The 12,590-nt window shown below is 46.5% G+C and overlaps 1 protein-coding gene and 1 long non-coding RNA gene across 6 annotated transcripts in view; one reads left to right on the top strand and one right to left on the bottom strand.

Moving 5' to 3' along the window:
- Window positions 1-8,564, top strand: part of ARID1A (AT-rich interaction domain 1A) — a 134,794-nt gene extending 126,230 nt beyond the window's left edge. For all 5 annotated transcript variants that reach the window (XM_044997603.1, XM_044997607.1, XM_044997604.1 and 2 more), the window contains 8 exons: window positions 223-355; window positions 733-905; window positions 1,110-1,260; window positions 1,379-1,510; window positions 1,658-1,754; window positions 3,449-4,322; window positions 4,620-4,750; window positions 5,630-8,564. In XM_044997603.1, the coding sequence (XP_044853538.1) occupies window positions 223-355; window positions 733-905; window positions 1,110-1,260; window positions 1,379-1,510; window positions 1,658-1,754; window positions 3,449-4,322; window positions 4,620-4,750; window positions 5,630-7,339 (3,401 nt within the window). In that variant the 3' untranslated portion in view covers window positions 7,340-8,564. The remainder of the gene's footprint in view (window positions 1-222; window positions 356-732; window positions 906-1,109; window positions 1,261-1,378; window positions 1,511-1,657; window positions 1,755-3,448; window positions 4,323-4,619; window positions 4,751-5,629) is intronic.
- A 241-nt stretch (window positions 8,565-8,805) lies between these two features.
- On the bottom strand, window positions 8,806-12,562 carry LOC123355293. Its single transcript, XR_006575049.1, has 2 exons — window positions 11,588-12,562; window positions 8,806-8,988 (listed from the first exon to the last, which is right to left on the bottom strand). It is a non-coding gene; the product is annotated as an uncharacterized LOC123355293 (long non-coding RNA).
- Window positions 12,563-12,590: the final 28 nt, after the last annotated feature.

The raw sequence follows: 12,590 nt of genomic DNA, 5'->3' as shown, positions 1-12,590 counted from the left end.
TATTTACTATTGCTTTCCTTTATCTTTCAAACAGGTTCTGTTTTAGAGGGAGGCTTATGGGGGGATTAGAGAAAGGTCTCACCTGTCCGTGTTTTGAGAATGGCCATACCACTCCTTCAGGGGGTCTCTTGATTTTTTTGAGTTGCTGAGATTCTGGAGTGTTTCTGGGTAGCCTCTTCTGTCTGGTGCAGATCTACTCATGCTGGCTTTCTCTACTTGCAGCGGGTTCAGGCTCCATGCAGGGTCCTCAGACACCTCAATCCACCAGCAGCTCGATGGCAGAGGGAGGAGATTTGAAACCACCAACGCCAGCGTCTACGCCACACAGTCAGATGCCCCCTTTGCCAGGCATCAGGTATTGCACTGCCACATTCTGTCTGCTGCGAGCAAAGAACCTGTGTTGCTGACAGGATTGCTAATGGTCGCTAGCAGTTGTGAGTTGGGGCCGAGATGAGTGTTTTGGCAAGTCGCACGAGTCACGCTCATTTTGTAATAACTGGTAGTGAAGCTGTGGAATTGGCAACTATGTCCCATCATCTGTGTAATTATTTCTTCTCTCCTAGAGGTTTCCCTTTTTGAAGGGAAACAAGGATTTTTTTTCCCCTCTTTTGGTGGGTCTGTCAGGAAGGGGGAGATGATCACCCATCTTGTAGGGGAAGTGGGGGTATCTGGGGGGGGGCGAAGAGTGGCACAGGACTTTACTCTAAACAGTGTGTTCTTGTATTATATCAGGAGTAACTCAGTAGGTCTTCAGGATGCCTTTGCAGATGGCAGTGACCCCACGTTCCAGAAGCGGAACTCCATGACTCCAAATCCCGGGTACCAGCCCAGCATGAATACCTCTGACATGATGGGTCGCATGTCCTACGAGCCAAATAAGGATCCTTACAGCAGTATGAGGAAAGGTGATTGAGCTCTTAATACTCTTCTATACAGAAGCACTTAACCCATTGAACTGTCTAACCCCTGAAAGGTGCCTTAGGGATACATGCAGCCCCTGGGCCAGAGCCATGCGGCCTCATCTTCATCCATCTCCTGCAAAAGGGGAGAACGTGTTTTCTGATTCCAAGGTGAACTTGTTGTGCTGATCCTTTCTTTTCCTCTCCCAGCTCCAGGAAGTGACCCCTTCATGTCCTCAGGGCAGGGCCCCAACACTGGTATGGGTGACCCGTATAATCGTGCTGCAGGTCCAGGGATGGGTAACATGGCCCTGGGACAACGGCAACATTATCCCTATGGAGGTCCTTACGACAGAGTGAGGTGAGCGCTTGCTGGACTCTTAAGTTTAATAGCGTATCCCTTATTCACAACGGTGACTGCCCTGGTAGCCTCTGGAGGAACAAAGGAACAGCCTTGACAAGTGTCTGTGTTTGTGTAGGACGGAGCCAGGAATGGGACCAGAGGGCAGCTTAGGAACCGGAACTCCCCAGGCCAACATTATGCCTTCCACCCCTGACTCAGGGATGTACTCTCCCAGCCGCTATCCACAGCAGCAACAGCAGCAGCAACGGTAGGTGCAGGCCGGTGCCAAACAAGCAGCGTTTGCCAGTTAATAGAACTGGTTTACCTCCCACAACAGACAGGGAGTTCAGAAACCCTTGTCGCTAAGCGTGCACCTGGGCAGAGGGTGATGCACCTGTTCAATCTCTCCCTGCAGACATGATTCCTATGGCAATCAGTTCTCCACTCAAGGCGCATCCTCTGGCAGTCCCTTTCCCAGTCAGCAAACCACCCTCTATCAACAGCAACAGCAGGTGAGCTCCTAGACCTCTCAGCTTCGCTCAAGAGACGCGTGGGGTGATTTACCTGTGGAAAGTTGTCAAAAGCAAATTGTTTTCTGGGGTAGCCGTGTTAGTCTGGATCTGTAAAAGCAGCAAAGAATCCTGTGGCACCTTATAGACTAACAGACGTTTTGCAGCATGAGCTTTCGTGGGTGAATACCCACTTCGTCGGATGCAAAAGCAAATTGTTTTCTGGGGTAGCTGTCGGCTGTACCGATTCCTGTTTAATGTTTGAGAGTTATAGAACATGTACACGCCCAAACATCATGCAGAACCTTTCCATGTTACTGCCAGTTTCCAAGTAGTTAAACAGGTTTTAATGCGACTTTGCTGTAATACACGGTGTGGTTTTGTGCAGTGTTTACAACATTTAGTCCTGTTAGCCGTGTTCTGTAAAGTAGGGGCTCTTCGGTACACAGCTAGTACAGTTACTTGTTCCAATTCCGGGAGCCCAGCAAGCTTCACTTGGGGTTCTGTTCTCCCTATAACCTACTTGTCTGATCCCCAGAGTATCTCTAACAGCAGGTTTGTCTAGTATTTCATGTATGGCCTCACGATCATCCCTTAATAGGTCTAGGTAACTGCCTCTGACTCGGATCCTTCCACACAACCCAGAATTTTCTTGGATGTTTTTCATTTCCTGAGCCCACTGTTGAAGATTTTGGGGCTATATCCATCCTATGAGTGTGTTTATAGATATACAATGCACTTTGTTCAGAGAAGAGTTTAGCGTAACATCCATAAAAACTGAGAGGAAATTTAACTTGCTATTCATGGCAATGCCTCCACCAATCCCTTATTTTTCTTGCAGTTTTGGGATAGATCCTGTCTGGCTTGTGAACATATAGTAGAGGGCACTTGCAGAGCTGTGCTAAGAATAATTCCAACTGCTTTGCAGTTTGTTTGGCTTTGCAACCAGAGCCACAGGGCGCTGGGCCAAGGGTTTCAGTTACTTTGGTTCTCAAGTGTCTTCCTGGAGCTTTAGAGCTGCACACTGAAGCCTAGGTAGACAGCACAGTCGTTAGGGCACAGGACTGAGAGTTGAGATCTGGATTTTAATCCTGGTTCGGTCATGGCCCAACTGACCTTCCCTATGTAAAAAAGGGGTCATGCTCACTTCTGTAAGATGCTTTAAGATCTATAATGAAAGGAACAATTAGAAGTACAAACTACAGCTTTTGATTCACACCCTATCTGAGATTTCAGTGGAAACTTCTATTCTGCTGTCCAGTGTATGGAAGAACTGGAACAGGGTCTGCTGAAGCTGCTGAGACTGATCAGACAGGAATCCACACACACATTATGCTGTGTGGTGACTGTGTACTAAAGGTTGAGGCTGAGCTCTTTTCATAGGCAAGTCTTTTCCACTGACCGTTAGCCTGCCCTGAAAGCATCCTTATGGAAGCAGCTAGGGGAACTCAAAATGCCTGAAGGAATCAGTCTTGGCTTGTAAGATTTGGAGGTTGCTGTCTCTTCAGGCCTCACGTGGGAAGGTTGGTCTTATTGACCATTTAGGAAAAACTCAGCCCGGTGCAGGTTAGATAATAGCATTCGTATGATTTGGGGATGCAGTCCCACTTGGTCTGTGTAGCTCTGCCACAGAATTCACGTTGCCTTTAGCATTTTATAAACTCCATTACCAACTGCTTTGTACATCTTCCTTGTAGAATTACAAGCGACCGATGGATGGCAATTATGGCCCACCTGCCAAGCGACACGAAGGGGAGATGTACAACGTATCGTACAGCACCGGGCAGGGGCAGGCGCAGCAGCAGCTGCCTACAGCACAGACCCAACAACCGAGCCAGCAGCAAACGGCACAGCCTTATACATGTCCTGCTGTGGAGAACCAGTATGGGAGTACATATCCTGCCACTGACCGCCGACCTGCAGGAGGGCCGCAGAACCAGTTCCCATTCCAATTTGGCAGAGACAGGGTCTCGGCTCCCCCAGGCTCGACTGCCCAGCAGAATATGCCACCTCAGATGATGGGTGGTCCCATACAATCTACTCCAGAGGGCCTGCAGCAGGGCACCTTGTGGCAAGGGCGCAATGAAATAGGGTACAGCTATCCAAATCGGCAGAGTTCAGGCTCTGCAGCCCAGGGGCCTGCTTATCATGGAGTGAATCGAACAGATGAAATTCTACATTCAGATCAGAGGGTAAATCATGAGGGTCCATGGCCCTCCCATGGGAACCGTCAGCCTCCTTATGGTCCTTCTGCCCCGGTACCCCCAATGACAAGGCCCCCACAGCCTAACTACCAGACCCCTCCTAGCATGCAGAATCACATTCCTCAGGTATCCAGCCCAGCACCTCTGCCCAGACCTCTGGAGAACCGCACCTCACCCAGCAAATCTCCGTTCCTGCACTCGGGGATGAAAATGCAGAAAGCAGGACCTCCCGTCCCTGCCTCGCATATAGCCTCAGCAGCCGTACAGCCTCCCATGATACGACGGGACATCACCTTCCCACCCGGATCAGTGGAAGCTACGCAGCCTGTGTTGAAGCAAAGGAGACGGCTGACAACGAAAGATATCGGTAAGACTAAGCTCCCACTCTGCTGTAGCTGTTGGGGATGATGTCTGTCAGAGGACCATCACTGCTTTTGGGAACAGGTTGTTGGGAAGGGAAGCCACCAAAGGAAATGGGTCTCAGGTGGCTTTGTCACCCTCCACCCCCCCCCCCCCCAGATATTTGGTTTGTCTGTACTGTGGTCTGTAGAGTCCTGTGGAATGGGCTGTGCTGTCCATGGAATCAGAAAGCAATATTGAGTGTCAGTCCTTTTTTTTGTTTCTCAGCGCCAGGAACTGGAGGTATCATATGTTTATATTACAGGAACTCCTGAAGCATGGAGAGTGATGATGTCTCTGAAGTCTGGGCTGCTGGCTGAAAGTACGTGGGCCTTAGATACCATAAACATCCTGCTCTATGATGACAACAGCATAATGACCTTCAACCTCAGCCAGGTGGGTGCAGATGCTCTGAGATACAGGTCTTTGAAGCACTAACCTATGTTCAGAATGCTGTGAACAAGATAGCAGAATACAGGTCTTCTCCATCTAGGGCCAAACTTCCCAACATTTGCAGAAATGTAACACAACTGTTGTGTAGGTCAACCCTGAATACATACATGCAGAGAGTCTGGGTAATTGCAAGCCCCACTGCTTTGTCGGTATGCACAGTTATCCACTTGAATTGTGTGCAAATGCAAGGTTTTGCCTGGATGGTGGATGTGTTGTCTCTGCGGTACAAAAAGGGAATAACAGGGATGAGGTGTTCAAACCTACCTTCACAGTAAGGGCACCACAAAATGCTGAAGGCTGACTGTCTTCTCTGATGATCTACAATGCCATTTTGTTTTCTCTAGCTGTCTGTCAGGCCTCTTTTCCTGAAGTTTGGATGCCAGTTCAAGGAAGCTAACCTTCTTCCTAAACTGGCTCTGGCTGGGTGTCTTGTGCATGTGGGGTTATACTTCCTTCCTCCTCGCCCCAGCCATAGCAAAAAGTATGAACTACGATATTGTAAATACTGTTTCGATTGCTGTTGTGTTTTGCCACCCTGGGCTTGAAGGAAGGAGGAGGTGACCAGGAAGGGGGCATAGGAGCGTGTCATATGTTTGGTCAGTGATGGATAGTAAAATACTGACTTTTTTTTTCTCCCCCTCCATCACCCCCTTTCCCAGAAGATGGGAAGTCTATTTGGAGTAGCAAATACTGTAATGTGTAGCCAGTATAATAAACTAATTGCCAATACTGCTTCAGCCCTTAACTATCTTCTGACCAACCTCCCCAATCACTTCTATTGACTATTTTTTCTCCCCCCTCCGCTTGTTTTTTCTATTGCAGCTGCCAGGGTTGCTGGAACTGCTGGTGGAATATTTCCGGCGTTGCCTGATTGAAATCTTTGGGATCCTAAAGGAATATGAGGTGGGAGATCCAGGACAAAAAACACTATTAGATCCTGAAAGATTCTGCAAGTCTTCAAGTCCCCCTCCTGAAGAGGGGGATGAAGAGGAGGAGCCACAGAGCCCTAACTATGAGGAGGAGGAGGAGGAAGAGGAGGCTGCATTTGCAAGTAAAGACAAAGCACCCCTAGAGAGCAATGAGGAAAAACTAGTCAGTAAATTTGACAAGCTTCCAGTCAAGGTAGTGCAGAAGAATGACCCATTTGTGGTAGATTACTCAGACAAGCTGGGGCGAGTACAGGAGTTTGAAAGTGGATTGCTGCACTGGCGGATTGGTGGTGGAGACACCACTGAACATATTCAAACCCACTTTGAGAGCAAAATGGAGCTACTGTTAACTCACAAACGAGCTTCCTGCAACTCTGCCTTGAGAAAACGATCCGCAGCTGAGAGCAATCCAGGAACTAGAGAGGGGGAGAATCTGCCATCTGATGGTCCCCCGGAGAAAAGGATAACCGCTACTATGGATGACATGCTTTCGGCACGGCCAGGCTCACTGGCAGAGGAGGAGGTCAAAAACTCGGAAGCAACAAAGGAAAGCAGCAAATTTCCATTTGGCAGTAGTCCAGCTCAGAGCCACAGAAATATCAAAATTCTGGAGGATGAACCTCACAGTAAAGATGAGACACCCCTGTGCACCCTTCTAGACTGGCAGGACTCTCTAGCTAAACGCTGCGTCTGTGTGTCTAATATCATCAGGAGTTTATCGTTTGTGCCGGGCAATGACTTTGAAATGTCTAAGCACCCCGGTCTGCTGCTGATTCTAGGGAAACTGATTCTCCTGCACCACAAGCATCCGGAACGCAAACAGGCACCGCTGACCTACGAGAAGGAAGAGGAGCAGGACCAAGGGGTGAGCTGCAACAAGGTGGAGTGGTGGTGGGACTGCTTGGAGATGCTGCGTGAAAACACGCTGGTTACACTGGCCAACATTTCTGGTCAGTTGGACCTCTCCCCGTACCCGGAAAGCATCTGTTTGCCTGTCCTGGATGGACTCCTCCACTGGGCAGTATGTCCATCAGCAGAGGCCCAGGATCCTTTTCCAACCCTGGGGCCTAATGCTGTCCTCTCCCCTCAGAGACTGGTTTTGGAAACTCTCAGCAAACTCAGCATCCAGGACAACAACGTGGATTTGATTCTTGCAACTCCCCCCTTTAGTCGCTTGGAGAAGGTCTACAGCACCATGGTGCGTTTCCTTAGTGACAGAAAGAACCCAGTGTGTCGAGAGATGGCTGTGGTACTACTGGCCAACTTGGCACAGGGCGACAGCCTGGCAGCTAGAGCAATTGCAGTGCAGAAGGGCAGCATTGGCAACTTGTTGGGCTTCTTGGAGGACAGCCTGGCAACCACTCAGTTCCAGCAGAGTCAGGCCAGCTTGATGCACATGCAAAACCCTCCCTTTGAGTCGACAAGTGTGGACATGATGCGTCGGGCAGCTCGGGCGCTGCTTGCCCTGGCCAAAGTGGACGAGAACCACTCTGAGTTCACGTTATACGAGTCGCGGCTGTTGGACATCTCCGTGTCGCCTTTGATGAACTCGTTGGTTTCACAAGTTATTTGTGATGTACTGTTTTTAATTGGCCAGTCATGACAGCCGTGGGATGCCTATACCCCTGTGTGCGTGTGCGTGAGTGGAGAACTTAGAAACTGACTGTTGCCCTTTATTTATGCAAAACCACCTCAGAATCCACTGTCTGCCCTGCGCTGCCCTGCTTCTCCCTGGGGAAAAATCTCCCTCTTCCCTTTTCCCCTCACCCCACCCTCAACTCTGTCCTGAACCCCCAGTTCAAGGAGACAAAAGTTCTGCCTACGTAGAAGACTTTTTTTATTTTAACCAAAGTTACTGTCGTTTACAGTGAGTTTGGGGAAAACGACTTGCCGTGTTATCGCATCGACAGGCGCCACTTTCATAACTGTTTTTAATGGTAAACTCGGAAGGACAAAAGTGACTGCTGAACTCTGTGTGGTTTATCGTTGTACATTCACAATCTTGCAGGAACCAAGAAGTTACCAGTTGTGAACAGACCTTGTCCAATGGAGGCCTGTGCAGTAGAGTGTAGAACTTCATGTACTGTACACCTTAAACTGTAAACATACTGTAATAATGTCTCACATTGAAAAAAAACGCTGGATCAGCAGCAAGCTGTAGTTTTTAAAAATGTTTTTAGTTAATGTTGAGGAGAAAAAAAAGGCTTTTCCCCCAAAGTATCATGTGTGAACCTACAACACCCTGACCTCTTTCTCTCTTCCTCCTTGATTGTATGAATAACCCTGAGATCACCTCTTAGAACTGGTTTTAACCTTTAGCTGCAGCCTGAACGCTGCCACGTGTGTATATATATATGACGTTGTACATTGCACATACCCTCAGATTCCTTGCAGTTTTGTCCCCCTCCTCCCCACCCCTTTATAGTATGACGAGTTAACGAGTTGATGACCTGCAAAAGCGAGACACAATTATTTAATCTCTTGCCAGACATCTCTCTCTGGAGGATGCTGTACAGGTCTTTGTGTATAAAGTCATTGCTGTCTCAGCAGCCAATCAACTTATAGTTTATTTTTCCTGTTTTTGTTTTCTTTCTAATCGAGGTGTGAAAAAGTTCTAGGTTCAGTTGAAGTTCCTGATGAAGAAACACAATTGAGATTTTTCAGTGATGAATTCTGCATATTTGTATTTCAGACGATGTAGCTAAAAACTTGATGTAAATTCCTCCCTTTTTTCCTTTTTTGGCTTAATGAATATCATTTATTCAGTATGAAATCTTTATACTATATGTTCCACGTGTTAAGAATAAATGTACATTAAATCTTGGTAAGATGTTTGTAAGGGTTTTTATTTTTTATTAGAAAGATGGATACTGTCTGTGTCTCCACTGACCCTAATGCCACATTCTTGTCTGTTGGCATAGACTAGTCATAGTGATGGTAGTTTGGCTTCATAAATACAAATCCTGCTTCCAGGGAAAATCTGAATTTTGTAGTGGAAATTTGGGGATCCATTCATTGTAAGGTTAAAAAAGAATACAATTTAGAGGCAGAGAAACAGTTGCCTTTGGGTATTTGAAAGAAGAAAATTTTATTTAGAAAGATATGGAGAGAGAGCTTTCTTGGAACTTTGTGTGGACTCTGATTTCTAGGGGCAAAAAAAAGGGGTTTCCAGTAAGCAGGGTTTTAACAACCTTCAGCCAGCAACCAAATTTCAGTCTGTGGCCCAGTAATCCTTGTTCTGGATGTGACAATCTGCAAGTTAATAGGTTCTGGTTAGTTAGTAAATGTATAAATTTTACTTTAACTTTTCATAAAACATTGCTGGGGTCAATAATGAAATGCCATGTAAGTAGAAAGACCAGCCAAGGAAAAGGAGTGAATTATTTTAATGTAAATATCCTTTCTGTTCAAGAAACCAGAAACACCTCTCGTGTTTTGGTGGTGTTTTTGCTTTTTTAATTCAGCCTTCCTATCTGACGTGTCCCAGTTCCTAACTTTGAAACCCACTGCCCTTCAGTGATTAGTCTTTAACTTCAGACTTCTGGAAGTAATTCCACCTCAATGTGGTGATGTTTATTAGTGATAAGCAGGGGCTTCAGAACCAAACACTATATTTATAACTTTTCTTGCTTGGCTAGTGGGAATTGGGGAATCTTTAAACCCCCAGTTCCTTGGAAAATTGAGTTAATGGGGAAGTGAGCTCATAATAAAGTAGTATCTCTGGTCTTATTTTTGTGTTTTTAAAAAAGGTGTGTGCAGAACTTCAGCCTATTTTAAATTTAATTTTAACAATGCTAATTACTGGGATGACCACTAAAGTATCAAGTGCCTATTACTGCATCAGGAAATTTTTTTTCTGTATGTAGAAAGACGATCTGTGTCTTTAACCCTTCATTTCTGGTATGTAGATTGTCTTGTCTGCCAATAATTACCATTTCCATTGATATCTGCTAACTGAGCCGAGGGGAAACTCCTAGCATGTTCCCCACAAGACAGATTAATCTATGTATATTCCAGTGGTCTTCTTAAAAAAAAAAAAAAGTATACATTAGCATATATGGAAAATAAGTACAGTGAGAACAAGCAGTGTCCACAATTTGTAATTAGGTTTGACTCAAGTCCCTGACTTTAAGCCCAGCAGAATGCAAGTCTTAATGCTTTGACCTGACTTCTACTATTGCAAGGAATGCCTGTGAAAATTTGAAGCCTAACTCCTTTTCTTGACCCAGGAAGGTTAGGCAGCCTTTTATCATTCCCAATAGCAGGAGAAAACAGAAAGCTGATTCTCCCATCTTCCGGACAGAGCCTGGACTGTAGCATCTTCATGAACTTCCTCTCAAGATATGAGTGAAGATGACTCAGTTTCATGTATTGCTAGAACATCATTTAACAGAAGAAAATGCCATAATACCTTTGCAGTATTTTGCTAGATATTTTAAACCAGATTACAAACAAAAACTAACATGTCCTTGATGGATTGTGGTGCCCTTATTTAAGTTTTAACTACATCTCTACCCCAATACAATGCTCTCCTCGGGAGCCAAAAAAATCTTAGCACGTTATATTGAACTTGCTTTGATCCGCTAGAGTGTGTGGCCCCTCCCCTCTAGAGCACTGCTTTACCGCGTTATATCCGAATTTGTGTTTTATCGGGTCGCGTTATATCGGGGTAGAGGTGTACATCACTAAGAAGTACTTTGTGAGGTCTTGGCGAAAGCAAAATCTGATAAGTCACTATTCACTCTCTAAGCAGGATCTTGAGTGGAGCCCTTTTCACTATTAGTAATGTTAATAACAATGTACAAATATGGTACATTACCCAATGCACTGTAGCATGTAACATTGTATAATGTACTTTGGCATGTTACTGGCCTAAACTGAATTGCTGACTTAACTTCTGGCTAAGAGGGGTGAAAACATTATCTACTATCTGCATTAGGGGAGCTGTACTGGTATAAACACATCATGCAAAATTCCTTAATGTAGACAGGGTTTAAGTGTGAAAGACAGACAATGATGATCGTTGATCGGGAAAGTTGTGGCCTGTACAGAATTGCCTTGGCTGAGTTCTGAGGCTTTATAACTATAGGGGTGGAGATCTGTCCTCAGGTATGGAGTGTGGCACAGCTAATGGCATAAAGCAGATAGATAGAACAAACAGCATTGCTTCAGTGGAACTTAACTGCAATGGTGATATTCAGGTATTAGTTCCTTATGTCCCTCCAGGGAAGATCATCATAGTGGACTCAAGCTGGTACTTGTCAATGACTGTCACTGCCTGCTCTGTAGGTTGCTTTTTGTTGAGCGGAAGCTAGTTCATAGTTTTCACTGATGGCTGCCAACTTGTATCACAGTATCGGCTTCTCAAAGTGTCTTAAACACTGAGCTAGCCATGGAGGCCCCTTCCAAGACTTTAAGCATTTTGGTTTTATAGATGCTACTTTATGATGCATCTGTTGTGTAGCTATATCTGTTAAATGAGAACAGGATACCTGAGTACCACTAACCTTAAGAATTGGAGCACTCTTGTAGTTTTGTTATCCTGGGGATAATTTGCAGTTACCTTCTGTCCTCAATCTGTTTATCCATTTTGGGGGGTGGGGGTGGGAAGGGGAAGAATTAGGTATGGAGTAAGAGAAAGGAGGAAATATTTGTGTAGGTGGATGTACATTAAATGTTTAACCTGAGTGATTTACACACGCAACCAGGCTCTTCCTGCTGGCTTTGTGGAGTGAATTTCCTTAATGGGAGATATTAATTTTCCATGTTACTTTTCAAACAGAGGGCAGACTTAAATTTTAGACCTCTTTTAATTGGCATTCTAGCTGTCACTTCCACAGTGTCTGGTTACCTGCTCAAGGTTCCTTACTTTCTTAAAGGCTGAGATGCAGCTCATGACTTCTTGTCACGAGTATTCTTGCAATCAAATCGGTACTGACCATGCACTTTTGTCCTGTCAAGCCCTCGCAGCCATACAGGAACAGACCAAAGGGTGAACGATTGCTATCGATGCCATTCAGCTAAAAGTTTAAGAAAATTCTTGCAGTTGCTTCTCTCGTTCCTTTTTTTGGTAGAGAAAGTGTTTATGCATCAGCCCTGTCCATGGGTTTATTGGTTTTATTTCTCCTAAGTACATGAAACTAGAAAATATATTCTCCTCATGTGAAAATATATCCTTCAATGACTGTTCCTAGATTAGCTCAGCTGTTTGCAGTGTTCCCTAATCCTCTTTTAAATACCTAGCAGTCTTCTATGAGTCTATAAAGTGCAGGTACCAGAGTTCTAGTATCAGAGTTGGGTGATTTTATTCTTTCTTCCCCTCACGCTATGGGTGAAGCTGAACTAAGCTGTCCAGGAAGAGCCTCGCTCCAGGGCAGCGGGTTTGGAAGGACGTTCTTGTGCAACAGGTGTGTAACGTGTAACGAACCGAGACGCGCTCTCGGTGTCGCTGTCGGAGTCATTCGCTTCTCGTCTCCTCAGCGCCTCGCGCGCTCGCAGGCCCAGCGGCGGCCGAGCCATTATCCTGCCACGTGGGGAAAAGCTGGAGGCTCAAGCTTGTGGCCGTGACACGGGTTTAAACGGCCGCTGCTGGTTCCTGTGGAGGCCGGGATCCAGGGCAGGGCAGGGCTCCCCGCCCCGGCTGCGCTGTTTCATGTCTGCTGAGGCAGCCCGGGGGGGAGCCCGTGAGGGCGGCGCTCCCCGCTCCGAGCCCCTCGGCTCGCGGCGGCTGAAAGGCGGGAGGCGGAGGGTCGCTTTGACGAGGCGCGGCCCCCGGGCCCGGAGCTGGCGCTGAGTCACGGACCCTCCCGCCCAGCGCGGGGGAGTGGCGGGGTCGCTGGGGCCCCGCGGCTGGG

This window comes from Mauremys mutica, chromosome 23 (assembly GCF_020497125.1).
Source record: "Mauremys mutica isolate MM-2020 ecotype Southern chromosome 23, ASM2049712v1, whole genome shotgun sequence".
NCBI classification, from domain to species: Eukaryota; Metazoa; Chordata; order Testudines; family Geoemydidae; genus Mauremys; species Mauremys mutica.
The sequence above is the reverse complement of the archived record's forward strand: the minus strand, read 5'-3'. Positions and strand labels throughout refer to the sequence as shown.